Source organism: Rhinatrema bivittatum, chromosome 18, assembly GCF_901001135.1.
Source record: "Rhinatrema bivittatum chromosome 18, aRhiBiv1.1, whole genome shotgun sequence".
Classification (NCBI taxonomy): domain Eukaryota; kingdom Metazoa; phylum Chordata; class Amphibia; order Gymnophiona; family Rhinatrematidae; genus Rhinatrema; species Rhinatrema bivittatum.
This window is the reverse complement of record NC_042632.1, coordinates 47,675,135-47,692,772: the sequence shown is the minus strand read 5'-3', so window position 1 is coordinate 47,692,772 and position 17,638 is coordinate 47,675,135. Positions and strand designations below refer to the sequence as shown.

General features: G+C 46.2%; 2 protein-coding genes across 5 annotated transcripts in view; one reads left to right on the top strand and one right to left on the bottom strand.

Annotated features, from left to right (window-relative positions):
• SAR1B (secretion associated Ras related GTPase 1B) overlaps positions 1-17,638 on the bottom strand; it is a 75,038-nt gene that overhangs the window by 50,728 nt on the left and 6,672 nt on the right. The window lies entirely within an intron of this gene.
• SEC24A (SEC24 homolog A, COPII coat complex component) overlaps positions 1-17,638 on the top strand; it is a 96,956-nt gene that overhangs the window by 75,465 nt on the left and 3,853 nt on the right. For all 4 annotated transcript variants that reach the window (XM_029583859.1, XM_029583860.1, XM_029583857.1 and 1 more), the window contains 12 exons: positions 5,375-5,487; positions 6,431-6,549; positions 8,538-8,593; positions 8,960-9,166; positions 9,766-9,889; positions 10,224-10,382; positions 10,762-10,935; positions 11,782-11,892; positions 12,850-13,025; positions 13,923-14,060; positions 16,445-16,549; positions 16,863-16,955. In XM_029583859.1, coding sequence (XP_029439719.1) covers positions 5,375-5,487; positions 6,431-6,549; positions 8,538-8,593; positions 8,960-9,166; positions 9,766-9,889; positions 10,224-10,382; positions 10,762-10,935; positions 11,782-11,892; positions 12,850-13,025; positions 13,923-14,060; positions 16,445-16,549; positions 16,863-16,955 — 1,575 coding nt within the window. The remainder of the gene's footprint in view (positions 1-5,374; positions 5,488-6,430; positions 6,550-8,537; positions 8,594-8,959; positions 9,167-9,765; positions 9,890-10,223; positions 10,383-10,761; positions 10,936-11,781; positions 11,893-12,849; positions 13,026-13,922; positions 14,061-16,444; positions 16,550-16,862; positions 16,956-17,638) is intronic.

The following is a 17,638-nucleotide window of genomic DNA, read 5'->3' as shown; positions in this document are numbered from 1 at the left end:
AGAGTGCCACGTGCCTCTCTTGAGCTGGCCGCTGTCACCGATGCCTCTGGTGGGGAGGGCATGTCGGGGGGGGGGGGGACGGGGATGACTGCGATGGCATCTTCGTCGCAGCGTGGGTCTGGTGGGCCTGGAGATGCAACATAGGTCATTGATCCTTTGCCGCTGGGCAGTGGGAATGGCAGCCATTTTGGAGTCCTTTGTGGCAAAGGCACAGAATGCATGGGGGGAGGGGATCTTCCGCCTGTACTTTCTCCGGCTGATTTCTCTGTAGAGGAGGACCTGGGGCTAGTTGGGGGAAGAACAAGATACTCTGGAAGAGGATTGAGGGGTTCCTCCCCTTTTTTGCCAGAATTTGTTTTGTTGATGCACAAAGCCTTTTTGGCTTGCCAGGCCGCGGAGTGGTCCATTCCTAAGCGGAAGATGGCTGAAACCCCCCCAGAAAGAAGTCCAGATTTCTGGGGGGGTCAGGGGCAACTGAAGAGGATTCCTCGGAGGAGTCTGATTGGGGCTTGCCATCTGGGGATGGTTCTCCCAGTGACGATCCCAAGGTGGTTTGCCTATTTCAAAGGCAGGAGCTCAGGCCCCTGATCCTGCTGGTCCTGGCGGAGTTAGGAATAATCATTCTGCAGGAGCAGACTGTCCTGGAGGAAGTGGATCTGGTCATGACCGGCTAGAGGGGTCCAGCCAAGACTTTCCCTTTTCACAGGTCAGTTAAAGAACTAGTGGTCAGGGAGTGGTATACTCCAGAGACTGGCTTTATCCTTTGCCTGAAGAAACTTTGGAGCTCTTGAAGGTACTGAAGGTTGGATGCTTCACTCTTGGCAGTTACAAAAAGGACCACCATTCCGGTAGCTGGGCTGCAGCTCTTAAGGATTTGCAGGACAGTAAGCTCACAGTACTTCTTAAGAAGATTTTCAAGGTGTTTGCTCTGGGCACCTGTGCAGTTGTGTGCAACAGCTTTATGCTCCAGGCTAGTTTGAAATGCGTGCAGCAGTTGCAGAGTACCAGAGATATGTCACTCCAGGAGTCCGAACAGGTGGAGCGATTGGAGGCTGCAGTGGCTTATGGTGTGGATGCTTTGTATGAGCTCATTTGCACTTCTTCCAGGACCATGATGTCTGCTGCTTCAGCTAGGAGGCTTCTTTGGTTGCGAAACTGGTCAGCGGACGTCTCATCTAAGGCTCAGCTGGGAGTGCTGCCTTTTAAGGGCAAACGTCTGTTTGGGGAAGACTTGGAGCAGCTGATAAAGCATCTGGGAGATAAAATCACAAGCTACTGGAGAACAAGTCAAAAGGGTTTCTCCCAGTACGTTCTTGTTTTTGGGGCCAATGGCGTTTCCCTCAGAGCAAGGCTCTGGGTATTGACCAAAGGCAGACCTCAGAGTCGCAGTCCTGGAACCAGCCATTTCGTGGGATCAGAGCAAACCGAGATGGCTCCAGCCAAGATACTGGTAGAGCCAAGCCTGCGCAATGAGGTGAGGCCGACCCACTTCTCAGTCCCTGTCATTGGGGGTTGTTTGACTCCATTTTACGAAGAGTGGGTCGAAATCACATCAGACCAATGGGTTCTAAGCGTGATAGGATAAGGCTACACTTTAGAATTTGCTCTGCCGCTCGGAATACTGTTTATGTTGTCATCTTGTGTCTTGTGGAGAAGCTGATCGTTCTGCAGACCATACAGTGGATGCGAATGCTGGGGGCCATTGTTCCCATCCCCCGGGATGAACAGGGGACGGGGCATTATTCTATTTATTTTGTGGCGCTAAAATAAGAAGGAACTTTTCATCCAATTCTGGATTTAAAGAAGGTAAATTAAGCTCTCAAGGTTTTCCGTTTCCAGATGGAGACTCTTGAGGTCCATCATAGCTGTGGTGAAAAGCGGGGAGTTCTTGGCTTCCTTGGATCTGACGGAGGCGTATCTGCAAATAGGGATTCAGCCAGATCATCAGCGGTACCTCCGGTTTATGATTCTGGGGAGGCATTTTCAATTTTGCGTGCTCCCATTCGGACTAGCAATATCCCCGAGGACCTTCACCAAGGTGATGGTGATGGCGGCAGCCCTCAGAAAGGAGGGTGTGCTGATCCACCCGTATCTGGACGACTGGCTGATCCGGGCAAAGTCGGAAGACCTTTGCCGACTAGCAGTGGAAGTGGTGTTGCAGCGCCTGAGATCGTTGTGATGGATAGTCATTCTGTCCAAGAGCCACCTTTCTCCTTCGCAGGTTCTGGAGTTCTTGGGTGCATGCTTCGATACCTGTGTAGGGAAGTCTTTCTCACAGAGAAGTGGATTGTCAAGCTGCACGCTAAAGTTCGGAACCTGTTGCCCAGGGTCTGGGATTACTTGCAGATCCCTGGTTCCATGGCCTCTAATTTGTAGCTGGTCCCGTGGGCATTTTCTCACATGAGATCTCTACAGAAAGCGCTGCTATCCTGGTGAGATCCAACTTAAGAGCAGTTTCATCTTCCACTACCGCTTACAGAGTTCGCCAAGTCCAGTCTTTCGTGGTGTATAGGCTGGGACCATTTGTGCCGTGGGGTGGACCTCGAGGTGCCTCAATGTATGGTGGTGACAACCAATGCCAGTCTCTCCGGTTGGGGGGCTGTGTGTCAGCCCAGTTGGTGCAGGGCCAATGGTCGGTGGAGGAAGCATCCTGGTCCATCAATCATCTAGAGAGCGGTACGGTTGGTTCTGCAGGAGTTTCTTCCTCTCTTGAACAACCGTGCAGTCAGAGTCCTGTCAGACAATGCTACAAAGGTTGCCTATATCAACCGCAAGGGAGGCACCAAGAGTTGAACTGTTGCTCTCGAAGCGGAGCTACTGATGTCCTGGGTGGAGCATCATCTGGCCTTGATAGCAGCCTCGTACATAGCAAGGTCCAAGAATTTGCAAGCGGATTTCCTCAGCAGACAACAATTGGATCTCAGAGAATGGGAGCTATCGGAGGAAGCAATGACCCTCATTTCTCATAGATGGGGCATGCCTCCTGGATCTGATTGCAACCCAGAGGAATGCCAAGGTGCTGCGTTTCTTCAGTCACAGAAAAGAGCACGGAGAGGAAGGGGTTGATGCCCTAGGGCTTCCTTGGCCACACGACGCTCTGATCTACGTGTTTTCCTTCATGGCTCTGGTGGACAAGGTTGTAAGGAGAATAGAGGTCCACCCAGGAAAGGTAATTCTTGTGGCTCCTGAGTGGCCATGTGAAGGCCTTGGTTTGCGGATCTGGTCAGTCTAACAGTGGACATCTCCCTGAGGCTAGGCCATCTACCACATCTTCTGTGGCAGGGCCCTATGTTTTCAGATCAAGCGGATTGCTTTTGCCTAGCGGCTTGACTTTTGAAAGGAGGCAATTAAGGAAGAAAGGATATCTGGAGGATGTTATTTCTCTCTGTTGCAGGCTTGCAAGACCTCTACTTCCTTGGTGTATGTCCAGGTTTGGAGAGTCTTCGAGTCTTGGTGTACGGAGCAGGGAGTTGATCCTCAGAGAGCTTTGGTGGCGCAGATTCTAGTCTTTTTGCAGAGAGACCTAACAAAAGCTTTGTCCTTTAGTTCCCTGAGAGTGTAGGTGTCTGCCCCGGGCTGCTTGTGGGGCAAGGTTCATGAAACAACTCTGGCTGTGCATCCGGATGTGGTATATGTTCTCCTAGGGTCTAAACATTTGCACCCCCCCCCCCCCTCTTTGTGAGGTGTGCCCTTCTTGGAGGCTTATCTTGGTCCTCAAGGGCATTTGTGAAGCACCCTTTGAGCCTCTTACGAGGGCCACCATAAAAGATCTGACTCTGAAGGTGGTTTTCTGGGTGGTGATTTGTTCAACCAGAAGGGTATCTGAACTTCAAGCCCTGTCATGTAGGGGGAACCCTTTCTGCAGATTTTGGATTCCGGAGTTTCTCTGAGAATGGTTCTTTCTCTTCTGCTGAAGGTCGTTCCAGCGTTCCACTTAAGTCAGTCAGTGGATCTTCCGGCCTTTGCAAATTTGGAGAGTGGTATGCCTCAATCAAGGGAATTAAGACGTCTGGATGTCAGAAGGGCTTTGTTGCGATCTCTAGAGGTCACTAACCGTTTCAGATTGTAAACCTTTTGTGCTATGGAGTGGTTCATAAAAGGGGCAGAAAGCATCAAAAGCCATGATATTGCGTTGGTTGAAGGAGGCTATAGGTTCCGCATATATCTGTCGCGGTCGTCCCATCCTGCAAGAGGCCTGGGCAGAATGCCAACTGGTTTTGACGCAAGAGATTTATAGGGTGGGTACTTGGAAGTCTTTACATACCTTTGCCAGGCGCCACTGGTTGGATGTTCAGGCCCCGGACGTCGGAAAGTTTGGTGAAAGTGTTCATCAAACGGGACTCACAGTCCTACCCTGGGTAGGGAAGCTTTGGTACATCCCAGGAGTCTGGACTGATCTGGGTACATACAGGGAAAGGAAAATTTGATTCTTACCTGCTAATTTTCGTTCCTGTAGCATCACAGATCAGTCCAGAGTCCCACCCGGTGGTGGGGAAGAGGTGTGGAGAGTCCGCTCAATTTGTCTACTATAAGAATGGCACAGGTTTCTCATTAGTCTTTTCAAGAAAGATTTCAAATTTGGTGTTAGTTCTCAATTATGAATTTTCCTTTTTCCCCTGCTCGATCTGGGGAATATTGTAGAGTTGATTTATTAGAAGTTTTGTTAAATATTTTATGCTTGGGTACTGATTAATTCTGAGGAGCTGCAGGTGGCACACCGGGTTAAGAGGCGGTGGCTGAGAAACTTTCTCTGTCTCCATCTGCTGGAAGGGAGGCAAAACCCCAGGAGTCTGGCCTGATCTGTGCTACTACAGGAACAAAAATTAGCAAGTAAGAGCCAACTTTCCTATATTTGGCAGATACTGCTTCCCAACTAAAACCTATGTGCATGGTTTGGAAAATCCAAAACTTAGCCATGTATCCCTTGTCCGCCCTAACTCTGGCCCAGGAGCGCCTCCACTTCAACTTATGGAACATCCTTTTACCCGGCTGCTGGGCGGGCAAATTTCTGATGGGTGATTTACGCAGCTAAGATGCTCTTTACCTGGAGAAATCTTTTAATTCGGAGTGCAGCTCTTCTTTTTTTTGTTCTGCACATCTGTACAAATGTTAAAGACTTGGCAGGTATAACCTTAAAGTCAGAGAGCAGGCCCAAAAAAGTGCATTTTACAAAGTAACTTACCACCAAAGAAGTTTTAATATAAACTTAGAACGGACAGCTCAGTGGCCTGCTGTCGCATGCAGGAAAATCAGACAGCTTGCTTTCCTTCAGCCTGGATGTCCGAACAAAGAGAAAACAAACTGAACCTGATAATCTGTTCTTGACCCTGGTCACAAGGAATTGAAACTATTTTCTTTTTCTCTCTTCCTCTAGCTGCGTCCACCCCAGCCTCCTGTGTACCTCTTTATGCTTGATGTTTCCCATAATGCAGTCGAGACGGGTTACTTGAACACAGTTTGCAAGACCTTACTAGACAATCTTGACTCGTAAGTTTTTGACTTCCTCTGTGGAGCTGGTGCCTTTGATTCTGGGTCTGTCTGCATCTCTTTCCAGTCTCTGGTCTGTAAACTTTGTGATTTCTGCTCTGCTGTGTGATGTTGCACTTACAGGTAGACAAGGAAATATTACAAAATGTCTTGCATGCTTTGGACCTAAATTGAGTGTAAAATGATTTGATAAGGTAAAGCCAAAATGGCCTGTAGTATTCCCCTTCCCACAAGGGCTGGAAGTAGCAACACTGACAGGAATAACACACGCCTTTGGGAATCTAAGGTCTTAGCTGGTCTGTTCCTCTCTGGTGCATGTCATGGCCCTTGTTAAGGAGCATAACCACCTTGATTTAACTAGATTTGGAGAGTAGTTGTCCTAGATGAAAAAGCAAGCCCTTCATGATGTCTCTGAATGGCCCTCTTGGTGGTATTAGATTGTAGCTGGTACAGAGTCATGGAAGATGTCAGAAGATAAATCATTGATCTGCCTGGCCTGCCCATTCTTAATAAGCACTTTTTTCCTAGAACCCTTTTTATTTATTTATTTTTTTGAATAATGTGAATAGTTGTTCCAGTTTTTCACGTGAGCTTAGCTACAGGAATCGCTGGAGGCAGCCCTAGAGCTGCAGCACTGCTAGAGAGATGGATGCACCCAGCAGCCACAGAGTGCGATTCATCCTGGCTTCCTGGCATAGAGAGACTTCTGCCTCTCTAGTTTTATTATTTTAGACCTTGCTGGTTGGAAAGGTGAGGGCAGCAGCTCACACCTCCTGCCTAATATCGCCTGGTGTTTGAACACATTTACAAACTGACTTGTGAAAACATAGCTGATAGCATTGTTTGTGAAAATTATTAACAGATTAACATGTGTGTGTGTATAAACGCTAATTATGATTAACATGCTGATTATTTTCAATCTTGGGTATTTTTTTTTTTTTAGACTCCCTGGCAACACTAGAACAAAAATAGGTTTTATCACATTTGACAGCACAATCCACTTCTACAGTCTTCAGGAAGGCCTGTCTCAGCCTCAGATGCTAATAGTTTCAGATATCGAAGGTACTTAGAAGCTCATTCGGGCATGACATCAATATTTTACGGGTTTAATTCTATGAAACGTGACTCCGACAAGCAAGATGTTAATGCTACACAGATCTGCACAATAACATAGTAGATAATAGGCCGAATGGCCCTTATCTGCTATCTTGTTGCTTCTGTCTTCATTGCTCTGGCATTGATCATCAGCCGTCCTTCTCCCCACACTTAGCACAAGGCCCCTGGGCTAGTGTAGAGGTCCCAGCTACAGGAGGTTACGCCTCATCCTATTTGCCATTAGCTTGGGAGTGTATCCAATCCATCCTGCCACTTCTCTCCCTCCCCTCCACCTTGTTAACCTGAGAATAGCAAACTCCTGCTGCCAGCTGTTCCTGGAGACCTGACGCAGCCGCACTGACTCTCCATGCAGGTACCCATACGAGGGTATCTTTTATCATTCCAGATAGGTGCATGCATTTCCATACATAAACCAACACACCCCCCCCCAGCTTAGCTTATTGGCACTCTGATGCCTTATGCTTTCTGGGGAGGGGGGCTGGTAGTTCCGCCTTCTACCTTTTTCTTCTGGCTCCATTGGAACCAGTGTTGAGATTCTGGTGCCATGAGCCCTCCTTCACAACTGCCTGAGGATTTGTTCCTCAGTTTGTCCCCCTCCCCAAAGCACACACTGGAACCCATGCACCAGGACACTGCCCGGAACCCGTTATCCTGGATTCTAAGTCCAGCCACCATGGATTCCCATTAATGATGACCATGATCATATCAACCACAGGGCACTGGGCCAATGCAGCGTTTGCTTGGAAAGGGACCGAACGGTTATTAAATGTCTGCAGGCATCCAGCTGGTTGCACGCTCGGTGCACCCTCATCTCTTGTTTAGTGCCGTTATCAAAATATAAAGTGGGAAGTTAACAGACCCTGTGCTGCCTCGCACTTGACCAAAATTTGCAAAGAATTAGGGTTTTGAGATAATGATAGCTTGGATCATTTTAATTTGTAGTGAAGCCTGCAGATGAGGAAGGTGAATTTCATTTTAAAGTGATCCAATCCTGCCTCGTGCCAACTGCAGGGTGATTTTAGTACATGTGGGTGAGCTCTAGTTAAGTGTTCTGCTCCCCAGAAATGTGTCTTCTAGAGGATTCAGCTTGTTTTGTAGATCCCCGCCCCCCAAACAGCCTGCCTGGGCGTTACATGTGGCCCTGTTGGCTGGGAGCCCTCGGAGCCCCTCCAGGGGTATCGGCAGCCGGCTTCCTGCTGCCAGCGCCATCAGACAGAAGATCCGTGCGCTGCAGCCTGAGCCCACAAGACTAATGCATTTTCCCCCATCTAAATTGATACTTTGGCTCTGCGAAGGAAGGAAGGAAGAATACACCGAATAGTTTATTCATGATTTTTATAAAGTAGAAGTCATGGAAAACATTTTCCAAGGGCACAGCTGGAGGAGGGTTTAGGTTACTGGGAAATGCGTACATCCTGTGTCTGACGGCCAGAGGTGAGAAATGTTCAGCTTCGAGCAGTAGTGCCTTGTGTGGACTGCAGAATTAAAATTTGCAGAAAATCATGAATAAAAAATTGCATTGTGTCTGATAACCAAAGATAATGGTTACCATTTTCCACTTTAAAAAAAAAGTGTATCCCTCTCTGCCTGGTAATCATCAGTGTATTTTTACAAGCCTTGGCGTCTCTTCCTTCCACATCCCCTGCCAGCAGGGCAGCACTGTTTTCTCAGCCTTTTAAATTGCCCAGGGTAGAAGCTCTGCCCCAGTGGTGCCATTTTGTGTTCTGCTGCTGCATGGCTTCGTTTTGGGGGCACGAGTCGGGGAGCGTTCTGCTTTAGCAATCCCAGCTGGCTTCCTTCGGCTGGAGCAGCGGTACCGATGCGCCTCCTGGGTTATTACTTGGCCTCTCGCAGTTTAGCGGCCTGGAGTGCATGCTCCTAGCATGATTCTTCCATGCCTTCTCATTGCAATAACGCTTGCTTTTCTTCTACAGATGTGTTTATACCCATGCCCGAAAACTTGTTAGTAAACCTAAATGAGAGCAAAGAGGTAAGATCTGACTTCCAATCCACTAATTAAAAGCAATGGTTAATCCCTGCTGCTTTAAATGAAAGAGGGCCATTCTCGGTGCCGCCTGTAGAGCTTGCAAGAACGTTTTCAAAGGGAAACGCCCTGCACACTGTCCCTTTGGTTTTTTTAATATCTTGGCAAGTACCCGCAGACTTTGCTGGCAAACTCCCCGCTGGGCAGTATGCACGGTGTTAAATTAAAAAAAAAAAAACCAAACCCCAGCAAAACTCTTCTTAGGCGGGCAGAACGCTTTGGGCGCGCATTTCTTGGAAGCTTAATGTTGTTGGAAGGGCGAGGGCGCCAAGGGATCCTCTCACACCAGTGTTGCCCCAATTTTCTTTCCAGCTGATCCAGGACCTGCTCAGGGCTTTGCCGCAGATGTTCACGAAAAGCTTGGAAACGCAGAGTGCCCTGGGCCCGGCCCTGCAGGCCGCCTACAGGCTGATATCGCCCACGGGCGGCCGAATCTCCGTCTTCCAGACCCAGCTCCCCAACGTGGGGGTTGGAACGCTGAAACCGCGCGAGGAGTCGAACCAAAGAACTTCCGTAAAGGTAAAACGTGAGCCATGGACCAGTGATTGAGAGTACATTTTTTATTTCACTGGGTGTGCTGTGACTCCTCCATAAATATCAGGAATACGTGTCTATCGGACCACAGAGGAGTCGATTTTTGTATTTTGATTAGGCGAGATGTCCTTTGCCCTATCTGATGTGATGACATTTGCTTACTATTCTAAATCCTCGTTTTGCAAGGTTTGCTCTGTAAATGTTCGAGAACAGATCTTACACAGCCTCTCGTTTTTCAAAGGATAGAAATAGCGCTTACAGCACATGAGCCCTGTCTGAAATGGCAGAAAGTATTGGAAAAACCCGACCGCAGAAATCCTGCAGCTTTTCTTCGTCTTTTGCATTGGCATGGAACATTCATTGGGTGTTGGCAGTTCCCTCGCCAAGAAGGGAAGCTGATTATTTCTCAGTTTTTCTTTCTTTTTTTAATCATTAAAAGTGGCCTGCATTTGCATTCTTTCGAGGTCTACCCTCTGTCCTTAGGCTGAGACTGAATACATTTGCCATTAAGCGGTAAAAATAACTTAACAAAATATTCCCTTAGGAATTCCTTGCTGTATTTTACTTTTCTCTCCTATAAACAGGACATCCAGCATCTGACACCAGCAATAGACTTTTATAAGAAGTTGGCCTTGGACTGTTCAGGACAGCAGGTTGCAGTTGACCTGTTTCTTCTCAGCGGACAGTATTCTGACCTGGCATCTCTGTGTGAGTCCTGATTAGTTCCCTTGCTCATGTCCCTATTTTTGTAAGGGGAGAGCTGTAGGAATGTCCACACGCTCTATCCCAGGCAGGCGATTGTATCTTGGCCTCTCACCTTTATTCAGGGGGTACCTATTGATTGTTTGCCTTTAGCTTTTTAGTCCGTGCTCAGAAAACTCAAGCCTTGTTGCTGCCCATGAGTAATGTGACAGCTCCCGCCCTTCCCTTTTTCTTCCAGCCAGCGGCAGGATCACAGCAGAGAGTGGAATCTGACAGGGTTGTCGGTGCTGAGCCATGGCACTAATCCTTGACTTTTTTCCCCCCCCTTCGTGTCTTCTAGGTTGTATTTCCAGATACTCGGCTGGTAGTGTGTTTTACTACCAGTCCTACCACCATCAGCAGAATCCTGTCCAAGTGGAAAAGCTGGAAAAGGAGCTGAAACGTTACTTAACGAGAAAGATTGGCTTTGAGGCAGTCATGAGGATAAGATGCACAAAAGGTCTGAATATCGCTTTTTCCTCACCTCATGCTCAGTTTGAAGAAATGTGCCCCAGACGTTAATCAATGCAGTGGATTTCTGGCAGAAACTGAATTAGCAAACTGTGGCACGCCAGCGGCTGTCACAGTCAAAATGGGATCGGCTTTGCTTCCCATCCCAAAATCAGTTGCTAAAATCATGCCCGTGAGATCCTTTGACGTGAACAGATCTGTAGGGCATTGGCTCTGCAGTGCATTAAACCTCTTCTTTGTTGACTTGTCTGAAGCTTGGCTCTCCAGAGAAGCTGCAGGGCATTGGAGCTGCTGTTGATAAATGCCTGATGTCCTGAGTCGCATCACTGCCAATAGATTATAATTACATGGGGCTTTTTCTTTTATAGGTCTTTCTATCCACACCTTCCACGGAAACTTCTTTGTGCGGTCCACGGATTTGCTCTCCTTGCCAAATGTGAACCCTGACGCTGGCTATGCAGTGCAGATGGCTGTGGATGAGAACCTGACTGACACGCAGGTGGTCTCTTTTCAGTCTGCCCTACTGTACACATCCAGCAAAGGTAAAGAGGGCAGCTGCCACCTCCTCGTGGGAATAGTTGGTGTGGTGGGACTTGTAGGGAAAGATTCCCAGCGGCTTTGGGTGCTGGAGACTCCAATCCCTTTGCTGTCAGTTTTGCGATCCCCCCCCTCGTTCCCCATGGATTGTAGCACAGTACTGGTAGTATGGATAACGTATCGCGGTTAACTTTTTAAACGGTGCTGTGTGCTAGGAGGAGAATCTCTGACACCAGCCTTTCAGGTTTTGCTATTAAGGCAGCTTTCTGCTTTTGCATTGGGATCAGCATCAAACTGCAGAGTTAGCTGATAAGACCTGCGAGGACTCTCAGTGGCTGTAAAACACCGCAGAGGTGATTACAGTGTGAAAGGGTAATCCCTGCTGGGCCTGGTAAAGTTCTCTTCCCTCGCTCCCTTGTAGACCACTGCCCCCTACTGTCACCCTGTTGTAATTAGAAACCTTTTTTTTTTTTTTTAATTGTAGTTTTTAGCAGTTCATACCATTAACTGAGTAATTGAAAGCGTGCACAGTGAAACCAGACCTTTTGCAAGGGCACTGATTTGTAATGTGCCAAGAGAAGCCTTTGCCACGCCACATGTAAAACAAAAACCAAACACACCAGTTATTTAGTATAGGCCAAGAACTAGGTTGGGCTTGTTAGGGAAGGAAGTGCAAGCTCTGCAGGGCCCTGCTGATAGCAGTGAGACCAGACAAATCACTCCCATCAAGCCTTTCCTTCTCGGACGGGCAAAAACCAGTTAGCAATGCAGCAGTAGTGATTTAATGCAAGACCTTATCAATGTGCCAATGAAAAAAACCCATCGTTTTTTGGGCTTGTCATTCCCCAAAGGTGAGCGGAGGATTCGTGTTCACACGATGTGTCTGCCTGTGGTTTCATCGCTGGCTGATGTCTATGGTGGAGCAGACGTGCAAGCAATATTGGGGCTTCTGGCCAACATGGGTGAGTGTTGGCTATCAAATAAAACAGATCTACGGCTTTGATGCATTTTTTTTATAAGATGATGATCCATTTTTTATTCCTGTTTTCCAAAGGAAATCGAGGTTTATGAGATTGCTGTAACTTTTTGGTTTGGTGTCCTATCCTCACCAAATTTTCAGGACTCGGCAAGGTTGTTTGTGGGTTATTTTTTGGATTCACGTATACACGTGTCCCAGAAAGTACCATGTTTTCCAGTGTTTGTCTCATTTTTATGAAAAGGTTTGTACATAAGTCTCACCTTTATAAAAGATGCACCCGTTCATACAGAGACTGATGAGTTTATGCTGTGTCCTATGCTGTGCCTGGATATCACTGCCTAATCTGATTCAGAAAGCCTTAATCTTCCGCGGCACTCAGAAAGACAGCGGCTGCGTAGGATGAGAGTGCTAATCACCGTTATGGCACGCGGGAGGATCAGGCATACCAGGCGAGTGCCAAAAGTAAGTCTGCTTACTGGCATTCGACAGGCAGCATGGAGGGTTGCAGTCAGAGGTGTCGCGGATGCTGTTACGGTAAAGAAACAGTGTTCGGAGGCCGTGCACAGCAGAAAGGGAAAGACAGATCGGTAATATTTAGAAAAAAGCATACAAGACGCATTGACGAAAACTTGAAAATGAAATGACTTATACACTGGAAAATATGGTAGATCTCTTTACTTCTGAGTGAAACATTGTTTTTCTTTTCTTTTTGTAAAGAGAGGAAACTGGGTCACCAACATTATTGAAACTTGTAAATTAATTCATTTTACGTATAGTTCCATTCTACTGATGTTTTAGTGCCCGAATGGGATCTTCAGCAAGACCTGGAGTATCTGCAGGGGTTACAGGGAAGCCGTGTGGGGTGGGTGGGTGTGTGTGTGTCCGTCCATCCGCGCATTGCGATTCATCCTGACGCTTGGTATGCTTTTTCTGTTGGCAGCGGTTGATCGCAGTATCTCGGCTAGCCTGAGTGATGCCCGAGATGCCCTGGTCAATGCTGTGATAGATTCTCTATCTGCATATCGCTCCTCTGTGCTAAGCATCCAACAGCCTGGTCTCATGGCACCCCACGCCCTGCGACTTTTCCCTCTCTTTGTGCTGGCACTCTTAAAACAGGTAAGCACAAAATGCAGAACTCTCAGGTAATGCTTTGAATGTGAGAATTAGACGGGGGTTTTCTGTCCCTAGGTGAAAATGATATCCGCACAGAATTTTGAGAGGTTAGATGCATGTTCTAGTGTGGAGCACTGAAAGCATTTTGGCAGGCTGTTTTTACTGGGATTAGTATTCACAGGTAGTTTTGTAACCAGGCTCTTTATTTCATAGAACCACTGTTTATCACAGAGTTGGACAATTTAATGCACACAGTCTTTGTGTAAGGAAGGTGGGGAGAACATTTGTAAAGCACAACTAGAAGTCTTGCAGATGACATTTGAGTCTGTAGAAATATTGACCTGATTGAATGTCCCCTTTTTCCTTCTTGATTTGCATTTCCTTATGAAAGTGGTAGCAGTGTTTAAAGTTTCTGGACGGTACCAGCTTTGCCTTCCACCTGGGGTGCTGCTTTGTTAGAATACAGCACAAACAGCCGAAGCGTGATCTCTGGGTGGAATGGTGCAGGGCCATTGGCCAAAGGAAACCATATAAATACATAATTACAACTTATTGGCAGGAAACGGAAAGAGGACCTGAAGAGGTGTTGATAGGAACTGAAAGCTCCTAGGAGAGTTGTTAATTTGGAGACCTGTAACTCTGCTGCATTTGCACCATTGCAAATTTAGATTTGGTGGAGCTTGACAAGTAAGGGTTTCTAATCCATTAGCAGTTGAAACTTAACCTCTGCCATGGAAAAAACGATCAGCAGCGAGCAAAGTGATCATATTACGTGACATAAAAAGATGAGTGGAGGTTTCCTGTAACAACTTAAACGGGTGTCCTTCCCTATAATGGATTATTTATTTATTTTAATTTTGCGATATGTTTTTAATTCTTTTTAATTCTTTTATCTTACAGAAAGCATTCCAGACTGGGACAAGGACGCGTTTGGATGAGCGCACATTCGCCATGTGTCAGATAAAGAATCAGCCGCTCGTGTACCTCATGCTCATGACCCATCCCAATCTGTACAGAGTTGACAATCTCACAGATGAGGTGCGTTGTGGATCGGTGCTCCTAAGCCTCAGCCCACTATTCCCAGATACCTTGTGTACACAAAGGGAACGTTGTGCATTCTGAAGAGCCTTTGGTGCCTTTTAGAAAATAGGTGAATTATAGCAGAGCTTATCGGGCTAGGAAGCTAAATCTCTACCCATTTTAGAATTTGCAGAGATCTTGAAGGGAGATTGGGTATATCCTACATTATATTTCCATTCATCCTCTTGTTACCATGGGGTGTGGTGGGATAACAGGTTACTGGCAAACATTTTGCGTTTTATCTAGCCAGTGAAGAGTTTAATTAGTCTTGACTGCAGGAATACCATTGGTCTTTGAGTAGTGACATAGGCATCAAAGATGTGCGATAATCCCCTCAGTACATCTTATCATTCAGTTGTCTCCATTCAAGTTTCAGTGAGACCAGAGCACAGTTTGATATTATCTTCCCTTATTTTGTTGCTGGTCCGTGCACTCCTGGAATGCTGTTGACATTTCACCAATGCCGATTATTCACAACCATATTAAATACAAATTCACTCTACTTGTTCTCCAGATGGCACCCAAGAAGATCTACTTAATGTTAAAGCACCTATATTTTAAAGATTTAGTGTATGTAACTTGTTATACCAATACAATATATTCCACATAGGGACTACATCAGAAAACTATTGCCAGACTGGTAGAAAGCTTACTTAAAGGAGTCTTAACAATGATGGACCCAAAATATTTTTTACTTTTTTAATTTTAAAAGCAAAATGTTTTGGGTTTATTTTGGTCATAGAATATAGGGCACACTTTCTGGGTTTCTCCTTGCTTCGGTGTAGCTTGCATGGAAATCCTTTTAATGTGCACTCTGTTATTTATTTAAAAAGGTGTATCCCATGCTAGCAGGTAAGAAGGTAACTATCATAAAATTATATAAATTACCAAAAAAAACCCCCAAAAACATTTTAAAAGTGCAGAAAACTTAAAATCACTCTGTAGCACAAACATAGAACGTGAGAATCGCATCCTGTAATGATGGTAACGAGCACATGTACCATGCTCAGATACTGTAAATTTGCATAAATAGATGAGCTTTAATAGGTTGTAGAATCTGACGATGTTTGATTTGATCTAATCTCCTCTGGGAGCCCATTCCAGAGACACGGACCTACTATGCTATCAAGCAATTCAGTCACTCTCTAATTTGCTTTACTGAGGGCACATCCGATAGATTGCGGAATGGGATGGCCAATAAATCTAGACTGTATTAAAACAACAAGGAGCTAAGCCGTGTACAGCTTTAAAGTCTTAAACTTAATTTCCCAAAAGAACAGGGAACCAGTGTAGCTTGCATAGGACTGGGGTTATGTGATTGCAAATACGTCAAGAAAAAAATCTGAGCAGCTGCGTTCTGAGCTAGCTGGCACGCGCTTAGAGTGGTCATTTTAAAACAAGCACGTGTGTGTCCATGAAGATACGCTGGCATTTTAAATCGTCTGCACACTCGCATGTGTTTGTCTTAAAATACCCCATCCGCCTGTTAAGTATGCTCCTAATTTTAAGAAGTTACTCAAACAAAACTAGCGCGCGTGTCTTCCATAGGACTGTCAGCTTTTACACACACGGCAGCAGATTTTAAAACCTGATCGCATAAGCCACATTCCCAGTTTTACAGTGAGTCCACCAGTTTGTCCAGTTAATATTGAGATCTTTCAGAAGTTGACCAGGACCCCTTACCCTGTCCTATAAGCCCTAAAACACAAGATTTAGACTTTCTCCTCCAAAGGAGCAGCAGTAAAGTTACTTGGTTATTTAGCCTGCGGTTTTTGATTTCAAAATACGGAGTTATGCGAGAGTGGCCACGCCCCTTATTTCTCCCATGTGCACGGGTGCATACCCACATAATAAGTGGCTCTTTAAAATCCACATTTGCGCGCGGGCCGCGTACGCACATATGTGGGCGTTTTTTGTGCAGGCAACGCTTTTAAAATCGATCTCTCGGTGTAGGTTCTGGGAGCCCAATAATCAATTGAAGGAGCGAGGAGGGCTTGCTCTACAAATCTAAGGTCTCATTCAGAGAACAAAGGTTTAAATGACGCAGCATCTGAAACTTGTAAAAATAAATAAATAAAAGTTCTTAACTCCTGAACATGCAGATTCTGAGCTTGGCGTGAGATGCTAACATTTCAGGGACAGGAAATCCTGCTAGAAAAGGTTTGTGGGCAGTGCAAGTTCGCCTTCAGTTTAAGGAGTCGCTCTCACAGTGCAACAGAAGATAAATCTGCAGCATTAATAAATCCAAAGTCAGAAGCAAAACTAAGCAACATCGGAAACCTTCTCTCTTGCTTTTGTTGGCTTTGACACCAAGGGCAGAACATCTACTTTTGTTTCCTTAGGGGGCCCTGAACATCAATGACCGAACAATACCTCAGCCACCCATTCTTCAGCTGTCTGTGGAGAAGCTCAGTCGAGATGGCGCTTTTCTAATGGACGCCGGCTCTGTAAGTTCTGTGCCGTCCGTGGAGAGTTTTATGTTGATGAAGGGTGGTCCTCGGTCGTTCGGCCAGCAGTTCTGCATGTAACGGTGAACTCTCCTCCGCTAGGAGAAGTAAACCTGCCGCTCTCGGCAGTACCAGCCACCCACCCGGCGCCTGTTCACCAATACCGCAGGCTGTGCGGCTTCTCGCCAGTCTCAAACGTTTGTAATCTGCATGGGGCTGCCTGCCGGAAGGGGAACCGTAAACCTCACATGTTGCTATGGCAGTGCCTTGGAAATAAGGTGGTAATTACTGAGCGATGTTTCCAACTTTCTAGGTCCTGTTTTTGTGGGTCGGAAAGACCTGTGGGCCGGACTTTATCAGTCATGTTCTGGGAGTCTCAAATTATGCAGCAATACCACAAAACATGGTAAGTGTGTTTTTTTTTTCTTTCTTTCTTTTTGCTTTTCTGTGCCACTGTATTTTTAAAGGATTTGTTGGAAAACGTTTCCTCTTGCAGGATGAGTACAGGACTGGTGAAACACTGCAGAATTTTTATGGTGCAGGTTTTATTAAGAGTTCAAGCCAACTTCACTTCATGGAAGAAGACATTTTATAGAAAAATATAACGCTGACCCATTTGGTAAAAATAAGGCCCTGTAAGACCAAGCCTCTGAGTACAGCCGTGCCCCTCCTATAGTGGGGAGGTGCGAGCCTAAAGTGTCCCCCATACAGTTGCTATACTACAAAACATAGTGCGGTAATCTCTGCAAGGAGCAAATTCATTTTTAAGTTGTTTGCTTCTTAATTCTTGGGCTTTCTTCAAGGTCTTTAACTTCCTGGTGTCCAGAGACTTTCTGAAGAGTGGACTGAGAGCCAAACTAGGGGAGGGGGGAATAAAGCAGCTGAAGCAGAATATTTTCTATCCAAAGATCCATTATCCGGGAAAAGTCTTAGGCGCTTCCGAAAAACGTCGGTTCTCCAACAATATTGGGGGAGCTTGCATTATTCTGAATGAAAATTATTCAGATGAAAAGTACTTACTGCAGTGGCCGTGCTGCTTTACACTTCAAAATATAGTTCTCTACAAGACTGTGGGTGCTGTCCACAAAG